Below are 27958 nucleotides of genomic sequence, written 5' to 3' on the forward strand. Positions count from 1 at the left end.
CCAATTATTTACCTATTTACACATTTTGGGCTAATTAGCTGGTAGTTTTAGTTGCTCATTAATCTCCCCTATTTAAATCCAGAAGAAGACTCCTGCACCTTAACCAGGACGCAGACTCGTTTACACCTCCTGCAAACCGAGTCTCGGTCCGTCCGTTACCAGAAGAAGAAGAATGTTGGGTTCCATCGGGGCAAGAGACAAGAGCCTTGGAACTAAGGCGGTTTACCCATTTCACATGGCTGGTACAGACAGTGTTTTCTTCACCGGTGACTAATACTCTTCTGGGATAAACAGGCAAGACGTGGGCGCAGAGCGAGACTGCAAGAAATGCTGCTTCTACTTGAGAAATGCTGTCTCTTCGTTCAAGTGAACGCAGCAATTGTCCAGTGTTCCTGAGCAGCAAGACAAGGCAGGAGTCCTTGAACATGACTATTTTATAAACCAGATATTAAAAAAAAAAAGAATTAGGATTAATCTAATAAACAGGAACGAAAATCCTGGGCGCTAACTCTTTCAAGTAGTAAGAAAATAATTACAAATCCAGAAAGACACAACCTTGCCAGGGGTACGCAGGGTGCCCACAGAAAATGAGTCTCTTCCTGAGGCTCAAACTCACCAGGATCTATCCCGGATCCTCAATGCATGTGAAAAGAACAAACAATAGGGGAGCACACAATGAACAATACATTTTGAACAGAAATAGACTGTCGGGGGAGACTGAAGCTCTCCTATGTATAGAAAATTCCAAATCCAGTGCTCAAGGGGTGTACAATCCCCAGTCAAAGCACTGAAAATGAAGCAAATACAGCTGGCTATACTTCCAGGTACATATGGGAAGTGTGAATGCCAAAGGTCTGGTCTCCGCAATGTCCCCGCCTCAAGTGGTGGTCAGCACCTTGGTATTGGTGTGTGCAGAGAAAGTCCAACTCAATAAAAGTTAACTAATTTATTACATCAAAATAGTAACTCCACACTTACATAAATGAAAGAAAAAGGTGGCGTAAAGTGAGCGCTAATGTGGAAGTGATTCACGATTTAACCTATTTAGGAATGATTGACCCCTTATGTGGGCTAGGCTGCCTGGCACGATACTGACTGAAACAAATCAGAGAAACAATGCAAACAAACAATAAGAACCGGTGCCTTACGAGTCCATAAATATGAGTCTTTCCCACTTTTGGACTCAAAGACTCATATTTATGGACTCGTAAGGCGCCGGTTCTTATTGTTTGATTCCAGATTTACGTAGTAGTTTAGACGCATCGGCACCTGTAGGGTCTGGTTACAGCATGGACGCAAGATTAACCCCCACTTCCACGTCTGGGTCCTGGGATCGTGAGGTCCGCTCTGGCAGGTCCTCTACGGTGGCCGTCTACATGGAATAGAGTGATTATTGACCCTACATAGAGGAGGCTTGCAGCAAGGGGGAACATCATTGAGCCTGACGAACTCTGTTCACCAGGCGAAACGCGTTGCTCTAGAATTGACCGTAGACAGCCACCGTAGAGGACCTGCCAGAGCAGACCTCACGATCCCAGGATCCGGACGCGGAAGTGGGGGTTAATCTTGCGTCCATGCTGTAACCAGACCCTACAGGTGCCGATGCGTCTAAACTAATATGTAAGTGTGGAGTTACTATTTTGATGTAATAAATTAGTTCACTTTTATTGAGTTGGACTTTCTCTGCACACACCAATTCCGAGGTGCTGACCACCACTTGAGACGGGGACGTTGCGGAGACCAGACCTGGGGCCTTCTACATAGAAGCAAAGATCCCCATTATTGGATTGCTACTCACACAGGGCCGTGTGAGTCATATATATTTATATTTACATTTCACACTTCCCATATGTACCTGGAAGTATAGCCAGCTGTATTTGCTTCATTTTCAGTGCTTTGACTGGGGATTGTATACCCCTTGAGCACTGGATTTGGAATTTACTATACATAGGAGAGCTTCAGTCTCCACTGATTATCTGACAGTCTATTTCTGTTCAAAATGTATTGTTCATTGTGTGCTCCCCTGTTGATTAATCTAATAAACCTCTGAGCTGGAGCGCTATGTAATGCACACCATTCTCCCCCCTCCCTCCTCCACCCATGAGCATTTAAGAGATAAAAGGGGTAGGGGTTCTAACTCTGAAGTTTTTGGGGACATCACTTTTACTTCCAAATAAATCCTATTTTATACAAGTACATCATGTTCCGCAGATAGCTAGATATTGTGATACCAGTATAAACATGTTGCTCTGTATAAGATTGCATGTATCTCTTTGTATCTAAATGTATATTTCTCCTTAAATTGATACACAGATGGATAAGTCACTTTGTATAAATATTGGTATATAAACATTAATCTCATACAGAGTGATATAGGGATGTATTCAATAGATACATTTTACTTATTTATATAAATATATAAACAGTGCTCTCCAGTTTAGTAACAATTTGTTAACCTTTATTATTTATATTTATTATGTACACAGATACACATCACTTTGCAAAAATGTGAAGGCCACTCATGGAATGGAAAGGTTAAGTCAGTGTAGTTTAGATAGGAAAACCCTGCATCCTTTTCAGACATCCTGTGCCACATGCTGCTTTGTAACAGAGGGCAGGGATTTCCGCTGGCACAGAACCAATAAAGGTGTCATTCTGTCTTCTTGTCAGGTCTGCGCTGCTACCATCACAGGGCACTGACTGCGCTGCTGGCATCACGGGGCACTGACTGTGCTGCTAGTATCGCCGGGCACTGACTGCGCTGGCATCACCGGGCACTGACTGCACTGGCATCACAGGGCACTGACTGCGCTGCTAGCATCGCCGGGCACTGACTGCGCTGGCATCACAGGGCACTGACTGCGCTGGCATCACAGGGCACTAAACACAAAAACACAGTGCACAACGCTCATAGTGCATTAAAAGAAATATTATTCAATCAAACAGTACAGGTAAGTATTATGTGTACATCAAGGGAGAAAAAACCCAGCATGTCAGGGGTTAATGTTACCCATGCGCCAACCGGATCTCCAAGCAGGGTATCATCTGATGTTAAGCAGCTTGAAGCCTCTGGGTCTTTCGATCCATAAACAAAGTCAGCAGATCCTCGGTAGTCTTGCTATTGTGGGTAGAAGTCCCAGCAGACTCGTTATTAACGAGGACAGAGATTCCGTTGGTGAGGATGGTCTCTCACGGTGGTTTGGTGCACACTTGCAGCCTTCCGATCCTCCGCTTCCGGATCTCTGACGTCACTCGGCGGCGACACCGCAACTCACGTCGCGATTTCCTCACCAGTTAGGGAGTCAAACCAGCAATAGTAGGATGAAGTGTCCAACTGAATATCGCATCAAAAAGTCCTTTCCAACGCGTTTCAAAACCAAAGGTTTCTTCATCAGGGAATGCTCAAAGAACTAGATTGGTCAACACTAGAGTCTAGGCGCAAAGTTCACCTTTCCTGTCTTGCCTTTAAATTCTTCATGGGCAAGCTACCCAGCTACCTGAACAAGCTCCTCACCCCTACCACTTGCAGCACGTATTACCTGAGATCAGACTCCAAAAGACTGTTCATGGTCCCAAGGCTCAACAAAGTATCCGGACGTTCCTTCTTCTCCTACCGTGCACCCCAAAACTGGAACAACCTACCAGAGACTCTCACATCCACCACCAGTTTAAGTTCTTTCAAATCTAAGGCTGTCTCACATTTTAACCTGGTCTGTAACTGTTTCATACGCTCATAATATATATTTTCTTTAACTGTGCATGCAATGTCTTGTATATAATGTATACCCTGTTCACTTATGTAACTGTATTTGTAACCATGTATTATTTGTTTTACTCTGTGCCCAGGACATACTTGAAAACGAGAGGTAACTCTCAATGTATTACTTCCTGGTAAAATATTGTATAAATAAATAAATAAATAACAAGTGCTAGTTTGTAAGGCATTGAAATACCCCACGCTCAAACCTAATTGGCCCGCGGCTTGAGTCCTCCAGCCAATACAGCAAGAGCGGGGAGGAGTCAATGACCCCATAGCCTTACTCATTGTACCATATCAGGCCTCAATGACCACATACAATCTTTATTCAAACAAAAAACATTGAGATTAAAACCCTAAATAGCATATGCTAAGCGGGATAAGCCCAGAATGGAAAAGAAAAAAGATGTTAAAACATATAATATTAAACAAAAAACAGACTATAATGAGAAGCACACTTTTAGATCAAAATACATATAAAAAATAAAAATAAAAATTATTGAATCTTGAAAAAGAGGCACGAAAGTCTAAAATATATTAAAAATGGACAAAGAATTATGTAAAGATATTTGTTGAACACAAATTAATCAGGAGAAAATATCATCTCCTCATGTCACAAAAAAGATTTTTTAGTATAAAGAACAAATATCGATAACCTCAGTAAAAAAATTTAAATGTGGGAAATGTTCAGTTTGTTAACATCTCCATCCCAATAAAAAATCGTACACATGTAACTCCACTGGAGAAGTTTTTGAGGTCACAGACTTTATTTGCTGCAATTCAGACCATATTGTATACTTAATAGAATGTCCGTGCGGCTCACAATATCTGGGCCGTACAAAACGTCCTTTAAAAGTGCGTATCCAGGAACACATACGCAACATAAAAATTGGTTTTGTTAAACACAGTCGTTCTAGACATTATGCTCTGCATCATAATAAGCAGTGGTTGACAAATCACCAAAAAATCTACTCGCCACACAAAAAAATCTACTCGCCACCTAGTACCAAACGTGTGCTGCCCGGGGCGAGCAAATGTATAGGTTTGTCGAACACTGATAATAAGGATCCATCATCACTTCTCTTTAAGGGCATTAAATATGTCCCTAAAAATAGGAGGGGTGGCGATAGCGTTAATGAATTGTCCATGCAGGAGACCTTCTGGATACATAGGCTCAAAACCTTGTATCCAGGGGCCTCAATGAGGATATCGATATTTGGGTTTTATACTAAAAAACTTTTTTGTGACATGAGGAGATGATCTTTTCTCTTGGTTAATTTGTGTTCAACAAATATCTTTACATAATTCTTTGTCCATTTTTAATATATTTTAGACTTTCGTATGCCTCTTTTTCAAGATTCAATAATTTTTATTTTTTTATATGTATTTTGATCTAAAAGTGTGCTTCTCATTATAGTCTGTTTTTTGTTTAATATTATATGTTTTAACCTCCTTTTTCTTTTCCATTCTAAGCTTATCCCGCTTAGCATATGCTATTTAGGGTTTTAATCTCAATGTTTTTTGTTTGAATAAAGATTGTATGTGGTCATTGAGGCCTGATATGGTAGAATGAGTAAGGCTATGGGGTCATTGACTCCTCCCCGCTCTTGCTGTATTGGCTGGAGGACTCGAGCCGCGGGCCAATTAGGTTTGAGCGTGGGGTATTTCAATGCCTTACAAACTAGCACTTGTTATTCCCTGATGAAGAAACCTTTGGTTTCGAAACGCGTTGGAAAGGACTTTTTGATGCGATATTCAGTTGGACACTTCATCCTACTATTGCTGGTTTGACTCCCTAACTGGTGAGGAAATCGTGACGTGAGTTGCGGTGTCGCCGCCGAGTGACGTCAGAGATCCGGAAGCGGAGGATCGGAAGGCTGCAAGTGTGCACCAAACCACCGTGAGAGACCATCCTCACCAACAGAATCTCTGTCCTCGTTAATAACGAGTCTGCTGGGACTTATACCCACAATAGCAAGACTACCGAGGATCTGCTGACTTTGTTTATGGATCGAAAGACCCAGAGGCTTCAAGCTGCTTAACACCAGACGATACCCTGCTTGGAGATCCGGTTGGCGCATGGGTAACATTAACCCCTGACATGCTGGGTTTTTTCTCCCTTGATGTACGCATAATACTTACCTGTACTGTTTGAATAATATTTCTTTTAATGCACTATGAGCGTTGTGCGCTGTGTTTTTGTGTTTTCTGTCTAGCTTCTGGGGGTGTTTTGAGCCACTCCTGTTTCCACAGCTGCAAACGCTCCCCTATCAGTGTCCACAAGGTCACATTATATATATTTTTATCATCACCTTTATCACTATACCCACGTGGTTGATTGTAGCTGCGCACTTTATCCACTTTGTATCACAGGGCACTGACTGCGCTGCTAACATCACCGGGCACTGACTGCGCTGCTAGCATCGCCGGGCACTGACTGCGCTGCTAACATCACCGGGCACTGACTGCGCTGCTAGCATCGCCGGGCACTGACTGCGCTGCTAGCATCGCCGGGCACTGACTGCGCTGCTAACATCACCGGGCACTGACTGCGCTGCTAATATCACGGGCACTGACTGTGCTGCTAACATCACCGGGCACTGACTGCGCTGCTAATATCACGGGCACTGACTGCGCTGCTAACATCACGGGCACTGACTGCGCTGCTAACATCACGGGCACTGACTGCGCTGCTAACATCACGGGGCACTGACTGCGCTGCTAACATCACGGGGCACTGACTGCGCTGCTAACATCACGGGGCACTGACTGTGCTGCTAACATCACCGGGCACTGACTGCGCTGCTAACATCACGGGGCACTGACTGCGCTGCTAACATCACGGGCACTGACTGCGCTGCTAACATCACGGGGCACTGACTGCGCTGCTAACATCACCGGGCACTGACTGCGCTGCTAACATCACGGGGCACTGACTGCGCTGCTAACATCACGGGGCACTGACTGCTCTGCTAACATCACCGGGCACTGACTGCGCTGCTAACATCACCGGGCACTGACTGCGCTGCTAACATCACGGGCACTGACTGCGCTGCTAACATCACGGGGCACTGACTGCACTGCTAACATCACGGGGCACTGACTGCGCTGCTAACATCACCGGGCACTGACTGCGCTGCTAACATCACGGGGCACTGACTGCGCTGCTAACATCACGGGGCACTGACTGCGCTGCTAACATCACGGGGCACTGACTGCTCTGCTAACATCACCGGGCACTGACTGCGCTGCTAACATCACCGGGCACTGACTGCGCTGCTAACATCACGGGGCACTGACTGCGCTGCTAACATCACGGGGCACTGACTGCACTGCTAACATCACGGGGCACTGACTGCGCTGCTAACATCACAGGGCACTGACTGCGCTGCTAACATCACGGGGCACTGACTGCGCTGCTAACATCACGGGGCACTGACTGCGCTGCTAACATCACCGGGCACTGACTGCGCTGCTAACATCACGGGGCACTGACTGCGCTGCTAACATCACGGGCACTGACTGCGCTGCTAACATCACAGGGCACTGACTGCGCTGCTAACATCACCGGGCACTGACTGCGCTGCTAACATCACCGGGCACTGACTGCGCTGCTAACATCATGGGGCACTGACTGCGCTGCTAACATCACGGGCACTGACTGCGCTGCTAACATCACCGGGCACTGACTGCGCTGCTAACATCACCGGGCACTGACTGCGCTGTCATAGTCTCATGGCACAAGCATGAGTTATGCAAAAGAGGATGCTACTCCATGTGTAATTACACACGCACACACCATAGTGCTGGAGAGTATACTACTCCATGGGTAATTACACACACACCACATTGCTGGAGAGGATTGGATGCGACAACATGGGTAATTACACACCACCCACACACACGCACCACAGTGCTGGAGAGGATTGGATGCGACAACATGGGTAATTACACACCACCCACACGCACAACAGTGCTGGAGAGGATGCCACGCTATTGGTAATTACACACACACACATCACAGTGCTGGAGAGGATGCCACACCATGGGTAATTACACACACACACACCACAGTGCTGGAGAGGAGAGGATGCGACACCGTGGGTAATTACGTGCTGGAGAGGAAAGGATGCCGAAATTACCAACACACGCCACAGTGTAATACTCAATATTGGGCACCGCACTTACCCTGCCCCTATCCCCTCCGCCGTGGCAGTGACCATCTGGATGTGAACCCTACAAGCCTTTAATATTTCGCTGCCGGTTCATTGTCCCCCCCAGGTCAAGCGATGTCCAACATGGAGAAGCTGCAATGTCTGAAGGATTTTCACAAGGACATCCTGAAACCCTCCCCAGGGAAGAGCCCTGGAACCCGGCCAGAGGACGAAGCTGACGGGAAACCTCCCCAGCGGGAGAAATGGGCCAGCAAGATCGACTTTGTGCTGTCAGTGGCAGGAGGGTTCATCGGCCTGGGCAACGTCTGGCGCTTCCCCTACCTCTGCTACAAGAACGGTGGAGGTGAGAGGGAGAGCCAAACAGGGACCCAGGAAACGTGGGTGTTCAAGTGGAGTAGGGGACTGATGAGTTAAAGGGTCAGCCCACTATAGGAGCAATGTGACCTAATGACACTGATGTGTTTAATGGGTTAAAGGGCCAGTTCCACGTTGCCGCAAAGTGACAGTCACCGCGATCCAACAGAAATGAAAGGGAGACCAGAAAAGACAAATAGACTCTGCCGTCTTTGGGGCCCATTCCATAGCAAATAGGGTAAACCCACCTGGTACCAGCCCTGCTCTGGTTCCATGTTAACCCCTTCATTAACGGAGAGGAAGTGGCAACGCTGAGTCTCTACAAACGCTCCCCTGTGACTGTGACACATCTTTCTCTTTCACTCATTCTCCCTCTCTCACTCATTCTCCCTCTTTCTTCTTTTTCTTTCACTCATTCTCCCTCTCTCACTCATTCTCCCTCTTTCTTCTTTTTCTTTCACTCATTCTCCCTCTGTCACTCATTCTCTCTCCCTCACTCATTCTCCCTCTCTCACTCATTCTCCCTCTTTCTTCTTTTTCTTTCACTCATTCTCCTTCTCCCTCTTTCTCTTTCACTCATTCTCCCTCTCTCACTCATTCTCCCTCTTTCTTCTTTTTCTTTCACTCATTCTCCCTCTCTCACTCATTCTCCCTCTTTCTTCTTTTTCTTTCACTCATTCTCCCTCTCTCACTCATTCTCCCTCCCTCACTCATTCTCCCTCTCTCACTCATTCTCCCTCTTTCTTCTTTTTCTTTCACTCATTCTCCCTCCCTCACTCATTCTCCCTCTCTCACTCATTCTCCCTCTTTCTTCTTTTTCTTTCACTCATTCTCCTTCTCCCTCTTTCTCTCACTCATTCTCCCTCTTTCTCTCACTCATTCTCCCTCTCTCACTCATTCTCCCTCTTTCTCTCACTCATTCTCCCTCTCTCACTCATTCTCCCTCTTTCTTCTCTTTCTTTCACTCATTCTCCCTCTTTCCTCTCTCTTACTGTCCTGGAACCTCTCTGTATGTTTGTTTTTCCCTGTCCTGAGGCTGCCATTACTCCTCAGTGTAATGTCGTTACATTGTTCCTTCCCTTGGGCTTCCCAGCTTGTTGCCCTGGCAACCCCCCTGTATTTCTTAGTCAGTTTAACTGTTCCTAGCTCCCCCTGATAGTTGGCATATCCTTGCCTTATTTCCTGTCAGTCCAGACTAGCATGTTCCTTTTTAGTTCCCGCAGCCATCTTGAGCAGTCACCTCTCCTATCTCCTCTAGTAAAGTGATTGCAATTTACCTGTCCCAGATACCAAAGCCATTCCTTTTACTTTGCATTATCCCACTGCCATCCCAGCTCCCTTTCCTCCATTGCTCCCATGCCCCAGTGTTTCCCTCAGTACCCTTTCCTTTTTTTATATTTGTTGTGAACCCAATAAACACTTCAGCAAATAAGAAGATTCCCTTACTTTGTATATGGGATTAAGTTAAGCTGCCTGTCTCTACTCACTTGCCACAGTAATCTTGAGTCAGAAAACTTACTCTCACTCATTCTCCCTCTTTCGTCTCTCTCCCACTCATTCTCTCTCTCTCTCACACACTCACTCATTCTCACACTCTCTCAGTCTCCCTTTTTCTCTCTCCAGGTGCATTCCTTATCCCATATTTCATCTTTTTGTTTGGGGGCGGCCTGCCCGTGTTCTTCCTGGAGGTGGTTTTGGGACAGTTCACCTCTCAGGGAGGCATCACCTGCTGGGAAAAGATCTGCCCTATATTCACAGGTAAGGTCACACACATGGCACAGGTCACCTCCAGCAACTCCGGTATAAAGGAGCCTCTCACTCCTCCACTCAAATGTTTACACAGTGACAGTGGGGAAGGATCGTCTTGTAGGTATCTAATTGTTATTATTATTAATATTATTAAATGATGCAGTAAAGGGTTAATCCAGTAGCTCAACTCCAACTCTCAAGCCCCACCAACAGGTCAGATTTAGCCACTCCGTCCTGCTTCAGTACAGGTGGATAAATCAGTCCCTGCTTCAGCACAGGTGGCCCAATCAGAGGCTCAGTCGAAGACTGAATCTCTGATTGAGCCACCTGTGCTGAATTAGGGACTGATGGAGCCAAGTTTTGCTGAAGCAGGGACTGATTGAGCCACATGTGCTGAAGCAAGGATATCCTGAAAACCCGATCTGTTGGGGGGAGAGGGCTGCCGCCTGATGTATCCTAAATGAATGTGCTGGGTGGATTATATTTCTGTTTATAATTGTTTCTGAAACTGGTTAAGCCGCGAGCAGCTGCGCGTACATGTGCAGAGAGTACAGGCGGCAGAGCCGAGTCATTCCGCAGAAAGGATTAACAATGTGTCCACACAATGTCTTGGAAATATGATGTTACATTTCTAACACTGGGAAATGATCCCACAAAGTTGTTCAGACGGGCATCACGCATCGCTACAATTCTCAGTGTCAGGAATGCCCCTACTCATAATACTCCCTGCCCGGGAGGACTTGCAATCTCATTTACTTGAACGGAGTCACAGTGAGATAAAGTGACAAGCCGGAGGTTACATTGGGATTCGCACAGCAGTTCCCCCACACTGAAACCAGAAGGTTCCAAGGTGACTATGAGCCCGGATTTTTACTACTTAAACGAACACTATTTCTTTCCTATGTGGCGCTGTGCATAGAATTGGAGGGTCCCTGTCCCCTAGCCAGTGGCGGATTTAAAATGTTGCCGTCCATAGGCACTTCCCTTTTTGCTGCCTGGGCCGACTCCCCCTTCTGCAGCGTCTGAGCGTCCAATGACACTGCAACGTCACGTGACGACGCGTTTCCGTGACAACGTGGCATTGCAGCGTCATTTGACGCCATGATGCTGTAAAAGTTGGAGGACGGCGCGAAGGAGAAGGTAAGAGACATTTACAACGGCCCCCACGCTCTCCCCCGGCAATCAGTGGGGAAGAGAGCGCAGCCTCAGTATGTGGGGGAAAAAGAGAAAAACAGAAAACTTCCCGCCCCCGAATCTTGCCACCTTAGTACCGGGCCTGATGGGAAATCCGCCAGTGCCCATAGTGACCGCGTGACGTCATCCGTCGCCATTCCTGCACTCTAGTCTCAGGAGACCAAGGTAGGGCGGCAGGGGGCGAGGCGTGGCCATGAGCGGTTCGCCCTCATTGGCTGAGCCGCTCGCGTGCCACTGGCGTCACGCGGCAATCGCCAAATCCTTTGACTACCGGCGATCGCTCCGTCGCTCTGCAGCGCCATCGCGCCCACTATTGACTGCATGTACTTGCTACGGCGCTGCGCAATGTCGCCGTCAGCGCTATAAGCGCAGCCTTAGAATTGTGTTATGTTGCTGAGGCACAGGGAGAAAAGTAACTGGCACAAGGAGCCGACACCAGGATTGGAACCAGACTCCCCTCATGAGCCGTTGTTCTCAGAGTCTGCGCCTTTACTCATTCAGCCACTCTGTTACTCTGTTACTCTGTTACTCTGTAAGTTACTCTTTAACTCCTTGAGCACTGGAAAAGGTCAAAGGTGTGTGTGACCTTTTAGGCAGTGCTGTTTAGTTTTTTACACAGGGATGGAATAATGAAGCTATGAGGAGATGTTAGAGGGGTGTGTGCTATCTGCTGGCTGAGGAATTATGTGTTTTTTTGGGGGGGATGGTGACGGCTGCATTAACTCCCTGACCTCCCCCCCCCCCCCCCCCGACCCCTGTATTCTCCGGACAGGAATCGGCTACGCCTCGATAGTCATCGTGTCTCTCCTGAACGTGTACTACATTGTAATCCTGGCGTGGGGGATGTACTACCTGCTCCAGTCTTTCGGAAACCACCTCCCCTGGGCTCTCTGCCACCAGGAGTGGAACACAGACAGCTGCGTGGAGGACACTTACCGCAAGAACCGGACCACGTGGCTGGCGCTGAATTCCACAAACTTCACCTCTCCGGTGACGGAGTTCTGGGAGTAAGAGTCTTTCCTTCCTCTCTTTCTTATCAATGTGTGACGTGTCCGTCGTGTCTTTGTCACCTGAATACCTAACTCTGGGTCTTTGGCAGGGTAACCACCATTCCGGGTTTGACCCGGAGACTACGAGTTTCGACCCCGTATCTCCGGGGCTATGGGTTTACCTGGTAAATCTCCGGGTGGCGGCGGCGGCGGCAGCATACTCCCGGCATCTCCCCCATGCAAATCAAGTCAACATGGCTGTGTGATTAAAATGGCGTCACGTTGCCATAACAACATGACATCAGGTGATGCCCCGGCGCCATAAGGTGTCCCGTTGTCATGGCAACTTGACGCCATGTGATGCCGAGATGTCACGTAGTGTTATATGGCAATGCGGCGCCATTTGACGTAATTTGCAGGGGAGGGTGCCGGGGGACGCCGCACAAAGTAAGAGAAATAAATATATAAGGAAAAGAAATGTTAAAAAAAAAGTTATCTCTGGGTTAGCAACCCTGGTGTTTGGACTGTGACTGTTATGGGTTATACGGAGAGGAGTTTCAAGTTTACGGGACGGGGACAAATGGCCCCCAAGAAAGCAAAAAGAGCACTTTTTATTTGAGCAGTCAGAGTAAAATGTTGGGGTACGGGTGAGCTCCCTCAAAAGGAAACCATGACAGAGGCATTAGGCAAGAGATTATGGCCCACATTTACTAAATGGTGCTAAATCTTGGTGCACTTTCACCCCCTATTCTGACAGACTAGCTCCCAACACTTGGCAAGGCAAGCACGTCTGGCAGCCAGGGTGTGAAACGACTGTTGGGATTGGGGTTTGAGCTAAGACTCATCACACTTTGTGTGTTTATATCTCCTACAATATATAAGGAATGGGAGGATTAGTCCGAGATAATCTGCAGGCAGGAGGCACAGCGAGGGCCGCTGTCAGACTTCCCGGGGCCCAGGACAAGAGTTACGTCTGGGCCCCCCCCCCCATGTCGGCGGTATTGCGAACCCCCCCCCCCACATTTCACACCTCACAAGCCCCCTCTATTCCCCCCCCTCTTCCCATGTCTTTCTCTCCCCTCCGTCTCACTCCCTGTTCCTCACTCACCCCCCTCCCGCCTTGCATGTATTTATCTCCCCTGCATCTCTCTTGCTCCCTCTTTTCCTCCCTCACTCCTCTCACTCGCCCCCCACCTTCCATCAATTACCCAATTCTCACTCAAAAAAAGACCCCCATCCCCCCCCCCATTCCATATTAAAAAGACCCCCACTCCCTCCCCTTTCCCCCCCAATACATAAAAAAAAGTAGACTTACCTTGGGGATGGTCAGGCCGGGCCCATTGACTGCGGGGGTCCGGTGCTGCAAGTTGTGGCTGACCTCCGGTCAGGGCAGGCCCGGCTGCCGGCGGTGTCTGGGCCCCGGCTCTCCATCAGCTGCAGGCCTCGTCACTCTGTATCCCACGCCGAGCTTCAAAGTCAGCGCGCATCGGAAGCTGAGGCCCAGCGTACTTCCGGCGCGCTAACAACAGAGGGGCCCGTTGCGCACCGCCAGAGGTTGGAAGCTCGGCGTGGGACACATGGTGAGGAAGAGGCCTGCATCTGATGGGGAGCCGGGCCCTGGGACACTTGTCCCTTCTGTCCCCCCCTGTCGGCGGCCCTGGGCACAGCTGCTACAAGTTTCCAAGTACAAGACAGTTGTTTGTCCTGAAGGCTTCTCTTAGAGCAGTATGTCAGTGAATAGATATGATCAGAAACCAGAAGTCCTGATTTTGGCCAAGAAATCTCACAGTTCCCAAATGTCTGTGGGAAAAGCACCCGGAATGAACTTGTTCCTAAACAGGGAAACCGCTGGTAGAAAAGAGGTACTGTAGCTTGATTACACTGTACAGACTGAGCTACAGTTACCTCTTTTCTAAACCTAGGCGGTTTCCCCCTGTTTAGGACAAGTGCATCACCTGAGTTGCTTGTTTCCCTCAGGACTATTTATTAAGTCTGTCAGTATTGCTCTGTCCAAAGAGCAGGACAACTGTTCTATCATAGTCTATTTAATCTCTCTCTCTCGCTCTCTCTATGTCTTTGTGTGTGTGTGTGTCTCTCTGTCTGTCTCTCTGTCTCTCCCTCTGTCTAAGGCCCGGGCCATAGAGGGGTGGGGAGAGCGGAGGCGCGCTAATGCTGAGGCTCGCCTGCTTCAGTCAGCGCGATTGCACGGACTTGCAGGCGAGCCAGCGTGCGCGAAGGGAGCCGGGGGGAGGTGGTTGGAGGCGGGGCAGTGACGTCGCTGGGCCAATCGCCTGCAACGCACTGATGTCAATGTCACGGCGCCGTGATGTTGATGCTGCTGGGCTGTGATTGGAGGTTTTCAGCCGACAGCGTGCTGAAAAACAGCTTGGCGCTCGGCTGAAACCTCCAACTCGTCAGCACACCTGCGGACGCTCGCGTGAGCCCCTCTCAAGGCATCCTCATTGAGGATGCAGGGGCTCAGCGCGGAGCGTCCGCACGCCTCAGCACGGCCTGTCCGTCTATGGACTCGGCCTAAGTCTCTCTCTTTTTGTCTGTGTCTGTCTGTGTCTATGTCTCTCTCTCTTTTTGTCTGTCTGTCTCTCTCTTTGTCTCTCTTTTGCCTTGGTTGACCCGCTTGTTAATTATTCACTGTGAGATTTGATTCTATTCCACACTGGCCTCTGTGACCCACCTGAGTGCCAGCTTGGCACCTACGTACAACCACAAACCTGACCTCTGTGACTTCCCATGCCAACAGGCGCCCAGCGCTGATCAGGCAGGAGATTGACGTGATATAATGGGGAGTGAGTGAGGCAGTTGTATCACAGCCAGAGAGCAGAGCAGCTGAGAATTCTCCTTTAACCCTTCACTGCCCGAGGGAAGCAATGTGTTGAAGATGCCAGTTTTATCTATTGACTTTTGGGCTGTCACATGTATTCAGAGAATAAATAAAAAGAGCAGAGTATGTGGCAGGGTTTTTATGGGCTATACCAGTGCTGTATTTATTAGGATACCAGATTAGGCTGAATACATATTTACCTGCATGCCACCTGTGTGTAATATCCCTGGGCACACAGGTGTCACTGTCCTGTAAGTTATGCAGAATAGAACAGGTGCCTGGTACTGGCGTGAAGATGCACGGTGTGTCTGGAAAATCACATGTTAATGTATCAGTGAAGATTTCTGCTGTGTGTGTCAGTCAATGTGTGCTGTGTGTCAGTGAATGTGTGTTGTGTGTGTTGTGTGTGTCTGTGTGCAAACCTTCCTGGCACCCGCAGAGCAGGAGCTGTGTGTCAGTGTGTTAGTGTGTGTGCTGTGTGTGTCAGTGTGGGTGCTGTGTGTGTTAGTGTGTGTGTGCAAACCTTCCTGGCACATGCAGAGCAGGACTGTGTGTGTGAATTTGGCGTGCCAAAGATATTCTGCTAAATGAACATCAAAGACACAAATACAGAACAATGAAAAAAAATAATAATAATATATATATATAATAGTACGATGCAATCGTCTTAAGTCAGCAAAAAGTATCATGATTAAACCCTTCAGTTACCCTCTGCAGTTAAAATAATGCTAATTTTAAATAAATTGGTGTGTGTTATAAAAAAACATAAAGTTTCACAAAAACATTTTTGTGGGGGTCACATGACCAATGTGCAGATTGGTGACATGACTTCATTTAAAAACAAATGAATAAACAAAATGTTGGTATTAATGGCAATATTGTTTTTTTTAAATTCCACACGGTTTCATTTTGTTTTTAGCATTAAATAATCTGGTTCGCACACCTGTCCCCGGCTCCTCTCACCTGTCCCCGACTCCTCTCACCTGTCACCGACTCCTCCCACCTGTCCCCGGCTCCTCTCACCTGTCCCCGGCTCCTCTCACCTGCCCCGGCTCCTCTCACCTGTCCCCGGCTCCTCACCACTGTCCCCGGCTCCTCCCACCTGTCCCCGGCTCCTCTCACCTGTCCCCGGCTCCTCTCACCTGTCCCCGGCTCCTCTAACCTGTCCCCGGCTCCTCACACCTGTCCCCGGCTCCTTCCAGCTGTCCCTGGCTCCTCTAACCTGTCCCTGGCTCCTCCCACATGTCCCCGGCTCCTTCCAGCTGTCCCCGGCTCCTCTGACCTGTCCCTGGCTCCTCCCACATGTCCCCGGCTCCTCTCACCTGTCCCCGGCTCCTCTCACCTGTCCCCGGCTCCTCACACTACTCCTCACACATGTCCCTGGCTCCTCCTACATGTCCCCGGCTCCTCCCAGCTGTCCCAGGCTCCTCCCACGTGTCCCCGGCTCCTCCCAGCTGTCCCCGGCTTCTCCCACGTGTCCCCGGCTCCTCACACCTGTCCCCGGCTCCACCCAGCTGTCCCCGGCTCCTCACACCTGTCCCCGGCTCCTTTTGTCTCCGGCTCCTCCCATCCATCCCTGGCTCCTCCCACCTGTCCCTGGCTCCTCCCACCTGTCCCTGGCTCCTCCCACCTGTCCCCGGCTCCTCCCACCTGTCCCCAGCTCCTTTTGTCTCTAGCTCCTCCCATCCATCCCTGGCTCCTCCCATCTGTCACCGGCTCCTCCCACCTGTCCCCAGCTCCTTTTGTCTCCGGCTCCTCCCATCCATCCCTGGCTCCTCCCACCTGTCCCCGGCTCCTCACATCTGTCCCCGGCTCCTCACATCTGTCCCTGGCTCCTCCCACCTGTCCCTGGCTCCTCACATCTGTCCCCGGCTCCTCCCACATGTCCCTGGCTCCTCCCACCTGTCCCCGGCTCCTCCCATCCGTCCCCAGCTCCTTTTACTTGTCTCCGCTCCTCCCATCCATCCCCGGCTCCTCCCACCTTTCCCTGGCTCCTCCCACCTGTCCCCGGCTCCTCCCACCTTTCCCCGGCTCCTCCCACCTTTCCCCAGCTCCTCCCACCTGTCCCAGCTCCTCACACCTGTCCCCGGCTCCTCACACCTGTCCCCGGGTTCCTCCCACCTGTCCCCGGCTCCTCACACCTGTCCCCTGGTTCCTCCCACCTGTCCCCGGGTGCCTCCCACCTGTCCCCGGGTTCCTCCCACCTGTCCCCGGGTTCCTCACACCTGTCCCTGGGTTCCTCACACCTGTCCCAGCTCCTCACACCTGTCCCCGGGCTCCTCACACCTGTCCCCGGGTTCCTCACACCTGTCCCTGTCTCCTCACACCTGTCCCCGGCTCCTCACACCTGTCCCCGGGTTCCTCACACCTGTCCCCGGGTTCCTCACACCTGTCCCCGGGTTCCTCACACCTGTCCCCGGGTTCCTAACACCTGTCCCGGCTAATCACACCTGTCCCCGGGTTCCTCACACCTGTCCCTGGCTCCTCCCACCTGTCCCCGGGTTCCTAACACCTGTCCCAGCTCCTCACACCTGTCCCCTGGCTCCTCACACCTGTCCCCGGCTCCTCACATCTGTCCCCGGCTCCTCACATCTGTCCCTGGCTCCTCCCACCTGTCCCTGGCTCCTCACATCTGTTCCCGGCTCCTCCCACATGTCCCTGGCTCCTCCCACCTGTCCCCGGCTCCTCCCATCCGTCCCCAGCTCCTTTTACTTGTCTCCGCTCCTCCCATCCATCCCCGGCTCCTCCCACCTTTCCCTGGCTCCTCCCACCTGTCCCCGGCTCCTCCCACCTTTCCCCGGCTCCTCCCACCTGTCACTGGCTCCTCCCACCTTTCCCCAGCTCCTCCCACCTGTCCCAGCTCCTCACACCTGTCCCCGGCTCCTCACACCTGTCCCCGGGTTCCTCCCACCTGTCCCCGGCTCCTCACACCTGTCCCCTGGTTCCTCCCACCTGTCCCCGGGTGCCTCCCACCTGTCCCCGGGTTCCTCCCACCTGTCCCCGGGTTCCTCACACCTGTCCCTGGGTTCCTCACACCTGTCCCAGCTCCTCACACCTGTCCCCGGGCTCCTCACACCTGTCCCCGGGTTCCTCACACCTGTCCCTGTCTCCTCACACCTGTCCCCGGCTCCTCACACCTGTCCCCGGGTTCCTCACACCTGTCCCCGGGTTCCTCACACCTGTCCCCGGGTTCCTAACACCTGTCCCGGCTAATCACACCTGTCCCCGGGTTCCTCACACCTGTCCCTGGCTCCTCCCACCTGTCCCCGGGTTCCTAACACCTGTCCCAGCTCCTCACACCTGTCCCCTGGCTCCTCACACCTGTCCCTGGCTCCTCACACCTGTCCCTGGCTCCTCCCATCCGTCCCCAGCTCCTTTTACTTGTCTCCGCTCCTCCCATCCATCCCCGGCTCCTCCCACCTTTCCCTGGCTCCTCCCACCTGTCCCCGGCTCCTCCCACCTTTCCCCGGCTCCTCCCACCTGTCACTGGCTCCTCCCACCTTTCCCCAGCTCCTCCCACCTGTCCCAGCTCCTCACACCTGTCCCCGGCTCCTCACACCTGTCCCCGGGTTCCTCCCACCTGTCCCCGGCTCCTCACACCTGTCCCCTGGTTCCTCCCACCTGTCCCCGGGTTCCTCCCACCTGTCCCCGGGTTCCTCCCACCTGTCCCCGGGTTCCTCACACCTGTCCCTGTCTCCTCACACCTGTCCCAGCTCCTCACACCTGTCCCCGGGCTCCTCACACCTGTCCCCGGGTTCCTCACACCTGTCCCTGTCTCCTCACACCTGTCCCCGGCTCCTCACACCTGTCCCCGGGTTCCTTACACCTGTCCCCGGGTTCCTCACACCTGTCCCCGGGTTCCTAACACCTGTCCCGGCTCCTCACACCTGTCCCCGGTTTCCTCACACCTGTCCCTGGCTCCTCCCACCTGTCCCCGGGTTCCTAACACCTGTCCCAGCTCCTCACACCTGTCCCCTGGCTCCTCACACCTGTCCCTGGCTCCTCACACCTGTCCCAGCTCCTCACACCTGTCCCCGGCTCCTCACACGTGTCCCCGGGTTCCTCACACCTGTCCCCGGCTCCTCACACGTGTCCCCGGGTTCCTCCCACCTGTCCCCGGGTTCCTAACACCTGTCCCCGGCTCCTCACACGTGTCCCCGGCTCCTCACACCTGTCCCCGGGTTCCTCCCACCTGTCCCCGGGTTCCTCACACCTGTCCCCGGCTCCTCACACGTGTCCCCGGGTTCCTCCCACCTGTCCCCGGGTTCCTAACACCTGTCCCAACTCCTCACACCTGTCCCCGGGCTCCTCCCACCTGTCCCCGGCTCCTCACACGTGTCCCCGGGTTCCTCACACCTGTCCCCGGGTTCCTAACACCTGTCCCTCTCCTTTAGGCACAAGGTGCTCAGCTTATCAAAGGGAATTGACGATGTAGGCGTAGTGAAGTGGGACCTGGCCCTGTGTCTGCTCCTGACCTGGGTCATCTGCTTCTTCTGCATCTGGAAAGGAGTCAGGTCCACCGGGAAGGTAAGGGTTACTAACCCTTTAAATGATGTTAAATGTCCCTGCTAACTAACCCTGTGTATACTGACATTTTAGGCTTTTTCCAGTTGTGTGCGTGTGTGCGTGTGTGTGTGTGTGTTTGTGTATATGTATATATATATATAAAATTATTATTATTATTATTATCCGGGGCGCTGGTGTTTGTATCTGGATTATTTTTATTATTTTTTAACGTATGGGGAACAATTCAGCGTTGGCAGGAAGATGATTTTTACAGTTTGGAACTATGAAGTTTTTCCTGTTTTTTTTTTTGATTCACAAACCCAAAAGTTTTATCCAAACAAATATAAATTTGAAAACTGGTTCCAAAGTTCAGCTGAAACATCCGATGAAACGTCACAATTTGCGAAACCGCAAACCATTTGAATCTTATTTTTAGTGCCCGCTATATTCTTGTTTGATCACTCCCCAATTTTCAAAACAAACTGACTGTGCCAAAAACATCTCTATAAGTGTGATATTATTATTACAATAATTTACTTGTTAAGTGCCAACAGCAGCAACTAAAGGCCCGTCAGCTGGACGCAGAAGTTAGTCGACCGGGCCCCTACAGCCCCCGGGCTCTCCTCCCCATGCCCCCCTGTTGGCCCCCCTGTCTGCACTACCCACATTTCTTTACTGGTTTTAATATAACTCAGTAACCTATGTTTTTTTTTTTTAAATAGATATGTGTTGAATTTACCTTTTAGTCTCTGTTACAGTTTATTTTATTTTTTTCAACTGTTTATCATCAGAAATAACAAAGAGGGACATGAGGAATGTGTGAGATAAAATCTCAGGCTCCTGTCCACACAATGACGTCTTTAATGATCTTTTGCCGGGCCCCCCGGGGTCTCTCTGGTTTCAGGTGGTATACTTCACTGCTACCTTCCCCTTTATCATGCTCCTTATATTATTGATCCGCGGGGTCACCCTACCAGGGGCCGCGGAAGGCATCAAATTCTACCTGTACCCGGATATTACCCGCCTGGCAGACCCACAGGTAAGAGGGCAGGATGGCATGGGTTAAAATCCCAGTGCAGCGGCAGGAGCTCACTATATACACACACACACACACACACACACACACACACACACACACACACACACACACACACACATACACACACACACACACACACACACACACACTGCAATGCAAGAACAACATGATTTGATGCATGATAAATATTTATGTGTTGTGTGGGTGATTTTGCGTATGTATGTATGTCAATTTAGATCACAAGTGATCTATAATACCAGCACACAAATAGCAAATAAAGGGTAATTTATTAGGTCCAAAATGCACACACATTCCTGACGTTTTGGTCCCTGTGTGTGCATTTTGGACCTAATAAAATTACTATTTATTTGCTATTTGTGTACTGGTATTATAGATCACTTGTGATCTAAATTGACTATATATATATATAATCTTTCTCTCTCATCTCTTTCTCTCATGGCTCTCTCTCTCTCCCATCTCTCTCTCTCCCATCTCTCTCTCTCATCTCTCTCTAATCTCTCTCTCATGGCTCTCTCTCTCTCATCTCTCTCTCTCTCTCATCTCTCATTTCTCTCTCATTTCTCTCTCATTTCTCTCTCATTTCTCTCTCATTTCTCTCTCATCGCTCTCTCATCGCTCTCTCATCGCTCTCTCATCGCTCTCTCATCGCTCTCTCAACGCTCTCTCATCGCTCTCTCATCGCTCTCTCATCGCTCTCTCATTGCTCTCTCATCTCTCTATCTCTTTTATTGGCCCAGCATTTTGGCTGCCCTGTGCCCTGTGCCCTGTGCCCTGTGCCCTGTGCTCTGTGCCCTGTGCCCTGTGGAGAGCTTTATCCAGAAGATAGCTGAAACGTTGGGCCAATAAAAGACATTATATTGCATGCATATTTTCGGGGGGCCTATCCCTTTGTTATTTTTGCAGAGTATCTTACAGGTACTCTGATAGCAGCACCAGCTCCAGTAGTCTGGTCTGGACCCAGCCCCAATATGTAAGTACATTATTATTATTAATATATTATTAATATATTATTATTAATATATATATATTACATGTGTATATAGAGTAAGGTAGAGTGCTCAGCCCCCCTGGACTGACCATGGCCCCTGTCTCCCCTCCTCACAAGGTTTGGATCGACGCGGGGACCCAGATTTTCTTCTCCTATGCAATCTGCCTGGGCGCCATGACCTCATTGGGAAGTTATAACAAGTACAAGTACAACTGCTATAGGCAAGTGGGGTCGGTCGGAGGGGGTGGGGCGGGGGTGGGATTCCTTGTGCTCATTAACACTGCTCCGTGACATGTGTGTGACATAGGGACTGTATGCTGCTGGGATGCCTGAACAGCGGTACCAGTTTTGTTTCTGGCTTCGCAATTTTTTCCATCCTGGGCTTCATGGCACAAGAGCAAGGGGTGGACATTGCAGATGTGGCAGAGTCAGGTACGATGGCACTCCGTGGCAGCCGTGGTGGGGACCGTGCACCAAAAAAGCCGAGCCAGAGATCTCCCCCCCCCCCCCCTCCCTCACCCCACGTAACAGGCTTCGGAAGGAGCAGTAGATAGTAAATGAAAAGACGTGTACCTGGCATGGGCAGCAGTGAAGGAGTCAGTCCATGCACACTTCATGGGCTGTTGTTTAGTAACCCCTTCCCTGGCAGAGGGGTCTTCCAGCGTAATTAGGGGCGCCAAGCCATGCGGTGTGAGCCTCTCTGCCAGGGAAGGGGTTGGTTGGTCGCTATTCATTGCTCTGCAAAGCGAGCGTCGGGCTTCTGCAGTAGCAATGGGTTAGTACAGCAATGCTTGATATGTCCTTTCTGAAACCCTTTGCTGCCATGGAGGCCCGCAGCACATCGCTCTGCAGCACATCGCTCTGCAGCACGTCGCTCTGCAGCACATCGCTCTGCGATGCTTTGAGGGGCTTAAAATGAGGCGCAGAGACCTGGAGGGAAGGGGACAGATGTCAGGATAGTCACGAAGATGTCTTGTTTGTGTTGTGGGTCAGACATGCTGATAAAGTGCCACCAATTCTCAGACACACATTTGTGCTTTTGAAATAGGAAATGCCCACATGGGACTCGATACACAGGTCCTAGTGTGCAAAAATAATTCCCCCCTCCCCCTCTCCCACTTCATAGGCCAGTCTGTTCACATAAAGTGTAAACCATCTAGGTGATCTCAAGCCTGTTATTCACCTTCTGCATCTGGCTGTTGGAGCAGCAGCAGCGCTGTGTAAATAAAATAGCAGTGCAATGGTTTCCTGCCCTGAAGAGCTTACAATCTAAGCTCGGTATCCGAGATATAGGGCAATAAGCTGCTGATAATAAACATGCCAGACGGACGTGCGATGCATTATTGGCCACTTGGGCAGTGAAGGAGTTAATAATAGCAGTCATTCTTCTGAACGATAGGTAGACGTGAGTTTTGTTCTGCCCCTTCCGCTGATTAAACAGTTTGTATAAATAATGTAGTGTTTGTTCATACACTTTGAAAATCTCACTTGTGAGCACATTCACACGCCAGACAGGTCTGCAGCCCTGCCCTTCCCCATTATCTCCCAGCATACAGTGCTTCCACTGCCGCAAGGGATTCTGGGAAATGACGTGTAACTGAGCACACACTTTGTAATGTAAGCGCTCTGAGCAGAAGGAACATCCCAGGACCAGTGCAGAAACTGGACCTCTGGATACAGCGTTAGGCTAGGTCCCCGGTGCCTGCTGCAGCGTGCTGTGGCATCCGCTGCATGGACAAGAGCCTCCCCTCAGTTGGGCCGGGCTCGCTAGCTCCCTTGGCACGACCAGTTTTTCCTGAAGACGGTCAAATTGTCTCTAGTGCTGGTGACGAGCGCGGTGGCCACGCCCCCGCCAGTTCAGCCAATGAGGGCGCACCTGCCGGGTGACGTCATGGTCCCCCCCCCCCCCCCCCCCAGCATCCCCTTCCCCTGTCTTTCCCCTGCTGCTCGGGGATCACAGCTGCACGCGCCGCCAGGCAGGCGCGCGTGCAGCGCTGACACCGGTACCGTAGCCTTACACTCTCTATATAAGAACAGGTTATTCTGCGATGTTTCCGGCATTGTTCAGCCCCTGGTTCCTAGGTGATGGCATGAGATAGGTAACAGCTACTTTGTTACAGTTTGTCAGGGCGAGGGGTTGTTAGCCTCCGGTGACATGTGATGTGACATGTGATGTGACATGTGATGTGACATGTGATGTGACATGTGATGTGACATGTGATGTGACATGTGATGTCCCTTGTTGAGCTGAATCCAAGTGGTTGAGATGAAGTTGGTTGGACATTGTAGACAGAGGCCTATATTTGCTAAGCAATCTTCTGCCGTAAGATGCTTTCTGCCCCTGGAAAAAAAACCTTACAACCCATTGACTTTAATAGGGTTTAGGGTGTTTTCTGGCAGAAACCTGCCTGGTAAATATGGCCTGTAATGCTCTTGATTTTATGTATCGGAGCTGTTCGTGTTCTGGAGATGTACAGTATGCAGCGGGTATTGCACTTGCTGAGTTTTTCTGAACAATGCAATTAACCGGAAGCCCTGGAATTACCGACACTTTAATGGAAGCAAAAACTTCCCACCAAGAGACTGCTACATTATTCCACTACACACACACCAGGAACACATACCTCTCACCCCCTCCTAATACACAGACATCAGGGACACATATCTCTCACCTCCTCCTAATACACAGACACCAGGGACACATACCTCTCACCCCCTCCTAATACACACACATCAGGAACACATACCTCTCACCCCCTCCTAATACGCAGACATCAGGAACATGTACCTCTCACCCCCTCCTAATACACAAATATCAGGGACACATACCTCCCACCCCCTCCTAATACACAGACATCAGGGGCACATACATATCACCCCCTCTAATACACACACATCAGGAACACATACCTCTCACCCCCTCCTAATACACAGATATCGGGACACATACTTCTCATACCCTCCTAATACTCAGACATCCGGAACACATGCTTAGTACAAGAATAACACATTAAAGGGCGTGTGTTCCCTCTCATCAGATGATAACAGCTCTTGAAGTGCATTATTGATTCTTAACCTAATTTATCCAGAGACTAACCTGTGGGTAGGTTTTAATGTGATTTGCTGACCCCGATCCCCCTGTGATTTCATCGGGAAAGTTTCCTTCAGAGGAAGATCCCATTTCCTTTATGTCCTGATTCTACAGAGCAGAGAAATTCCAATGCACTATATCCATCATCAGAGTTACAGACAGAGTGGAGGCCTCCAGGGTGGTGAGGCTGCGAGGATATACATGGCAGAGAGTGAGACAGGATGGAGGCCTCCAGGGTGGCGAGGCTGTGAGGATATACATGGCAGAGAGTGAGACAGGGTGGAGGTCTCCAGGGTGGCGAGGCTGCGAGGATATACATGGCAGAGAGTGAGACAGGGGGGAGGCCTCCAAGGTGGCGAGGCTGCGAGGATATACATGGCAGAAAGTAAGACAGGGTGGAGATTTGGCCACTGTCCTATATGAGGGTTTCCCAATGTAGCCAGAGTTTGTGTCCTGAGAGCAGTGTCCAGTAACCCTGCCCTATTAATCTCACACAGTATTGCAGAGTTCCCTTCTCCGGCCCCTGATTGTATCTGCCTTGCTGGACAGTGCTGTGCTAAATAGATTCTATCCCTGCTCCCTCCTCCCCTTCTTCGTTCTCCTCTAGGTCCTGGCTTGGCCTTCATCGCTTATCCCAAAGCCGTGTCCATGATGCCACTGCCCTCCTTCTGGGCCATCCTCTTCTTTATAATGCTTCTGCTGCTTGGACTGGACAGCCAGGTAAGTGACATCGAGAGCATAGGGCGCCCTGCTCCGCCTATTGGAGGGATGGGAGCAGTCACACAACCCTTCTGTTTTGGGTGATGTGTCACAGGACCCTCCAGGTGTAAGCCAAAAAATAAGAGCTGCTAGAATCAGTGTTTTTTAAGCTTAATTAATGAGCGTGTTGGGAGTGTGTCTCAGAGCAGAAACATTTTCCCGGAAGCTTATGAAATGTAACAATTTTCCAGGTGAGACTGTTCATGGATAATGTTGACCATGTATAACAGTGTACAAGCACATGGTGCTACTGTTATTGTAATTACATGAGCCGGTTGTGCACACTGCCTTAAAACACCTTAAAACCATGCAGCTCATTCCCTTGGGGTCTTCCTGCATGGGATGTTGTCTTATGGATATTAAATATGGGCAATAGTGGTTTATGATTTGGACCCTTTCTGTCCTCGGGATGTTTAATCAATCCGCAGTGAAAGAAACAGACTTTGTGTGTCCGATCTTCCAGCCACTATTATACTGTGCTACCTTTTACTTTGAGAACATGAGCCAAGCTGGGGAATGGGTCGCAACCAGTGACCAGGGGAATTTCTGCTCTATCCTCAGTTTGTTGAAGTTGAAGGACAGATCACATCGTTGGTTGATCTGTCCCCGTCCTTCCTACGGAAGGGTTATCGGCGAGAGATCTTCATCGCCATCGTGTGTTTCCTCAGCTATCTTCTGGGGTTAACTATGGTCACTGAAGTGAGTATCCGGAGAAATGTTATCATCTCAACAAGTGGGGAAACCGAGAACGGGCAACACCGTGTTAGTGAGCATGAACCTGACATCATCACCGCTACCGGGGACAGATTCACCATTCTCCTTGCCAAGCTAGTTAGATGTTGTATTCATATGAGAAATGGAGTAAGAATCCATTCTTGGAGTCCGTAGTCAGATTGTGTTCTGAGTAGGGAGCCCACGTGGGAGAGGTAGAGATTCTCAGGTCATGGATCATTCCGTACATACAGAATTGAGAGAAAACATAATGGTCCATATTTACTAAGTGGTGCTATTCAGGAAGACAACCTTGCAGCCCTGGATTTACTTGAATGGGCCTTAAGGTGTCTTTTATAGTCTAGCATTGCTTAGTAAATATGGTCCTGAACCACCTACCTGCCTTTCATGGCTCCTTGGCAGTGAAGGTAATAAAGCTAATGAGTGTGTGCAGAAGACCATACTCTCTAAGGCAGGAATGGCCAACGCCAGTACTCGAGTGCCACCAACAGGTCAGGTTTTAAGGCTATCCCTGCTTCAGAACAGATGTGCCAGTCATCGATGGAGCCACTGATTGAGCCGCCTGTGCTGAAGCTGGGATAGCCTTAAAACTTGATTTGTTGGTGGCCCCTGAGGACTGGAGTTGGTCATTCCTGTCTTCGAGTGTATGGTCTTATACACAGATACATTCATTAGCTTCAACACCTTCACTGCCAAGGAGACAGCAAAGGCAGTGAAGTGTTACAAGTGGGCTGAGGACGAGTTGGCCACTGCTGCTCTAAGGGGTTAATGCTATGTACCCAGAGCAGCCATTCAGGCCGTTTTCAGCAGAAACGTCCCATTGACGTCAGCGGCCTGAACATCTACTTCAATCAATATAAAAATGACAGTAAAACAGACAAAGGAGATACCTGCTCAACCTAGAGTAAGTGCAGAAATAGCAGGCGTGCGCGGGAGGGGGGAATGCACAGAACAGGAAACTGGCGTTAAAGAAAGCCGCGCGGTGGGGAGGCAGCAGGAGGACCCCAGCAGTGCGCACTCGTAGCTCAGTAAGGCATTACATGTGGGGGTGGGGGGTGCGTTAATTATAATAATTGTTTGCTCTTGTATAGCGCTGCTAGTTTTACACACATAGTCCCTGCCCCATAGAGCTTACAATCTATGTTTTTGGTGCCTGAGGCACAGGGAGATAAAGTGACTTGCCCAATGTCACAAGGAGCTGACACTGGGTGAGCCAAGTTCCCCTGCTTCACACTCAGTGCCAGAGTCAGTGTCAGTGTATTTACTCACTGAGCTCCTTCTCTATTATATCTATATCTATATCTATATCTTTGAACACCAGTACATCCATGGGCTGACTCATACTAACCCAACATTGGGGAGCGCAGAACTTTGCAGAATATCACCTCTGGGAGAACGCCTGGAACGGTTCTTGATCGGGTTTTTCTGCATTTTCTTTTATTCCGTTTTTTCACAAATGTTGCTACATTTGTATTTTAGACTGTCCCCCCCCACCCCACCCTCCAACCCCCACCCCACCCCCACCACCCACCCCCCCCCACCCCCCCCCCCCGTGATTGATGATAGCAATTTTGGTTTTATTGCATGTTTTGCATGTTTAGTATTTTGCACAGTGTTTGCACTTTCTTTCACATTTTATGTAAAAGTTACCATCATTAGTGAATTGGGAGTGCCCTTCACATCTTTTTGTCCGGGTGTAATGCTCTGAGCTGCACCCTGTACCGGATCGTGTGTCCCCTCTCCCTAACCCCTTCTCTCTCACACA

The 27958-nt window shown here is 50.1% G+C and overlaps 1 protein-coding gene across 4 annotated transcripts in view; it reads left to right on the forward strand.

Annotated features, from left to right (window-relative positions):
* Positions 1–27958, forward strand: part of SLC6A6 (solute carrier family 6 member 6) — a 49648-nt gene that overhangs the window by 14149 nt on the left and 7541 nt on the right. For 3 of the 4 annotated variants that reach the window (XM_075574622.1, XM_075574620.1, XM_075574621.1), the window contains 9 exons: positions 8039–8275; positions 9910–10044; positions 12002–12236; positions 19452–19584; positions 20468–20602; positions 21729–21832; positions 21919–22043; positions 25310–25422; positions 26023–26160. In XM_075574622.1, coding sequence (XP_075430737.1) covers positions 8047–8275; positions 9910–10044; positions 12002–12236; positions 19452–19584; positions 20468–20602; positions 21729–21832; positions 21919–22043; positions 25310–25422; positions 26023–26160 — 1347 coding nt within the window. In that variant the 5' untranslated portion in view covers positions 8039–8046. Of the gene's footprint in view, positions 1–8038; positions 8276–9909; positions 10045–12001; positions 12241–19451; positions 19585–20467; positions 20603–21728; positions 21833–21918; positions 22044–25309; positions 25423–26022; positions 26161–27958 lie in introns of those variants that run through there. The other variant, XM_075574623.1, reaches the window with a different exon arrangement.

This window comes from Ascaphus truei, chromosome 17 (assembly GCF_040206685.1).
Source record: "Ascaphus truei isolate aAscTru1 chromosome 17, aAscTru1.hap1, whole genome shotgun sequence".
In the NCBI taxonomy this organism is placed as follows: Eukaryota; Metazoa; Chordata; class Amphibia; order Anura; family Ascaphidae; genus Ascaphus; species Ascaphus truei.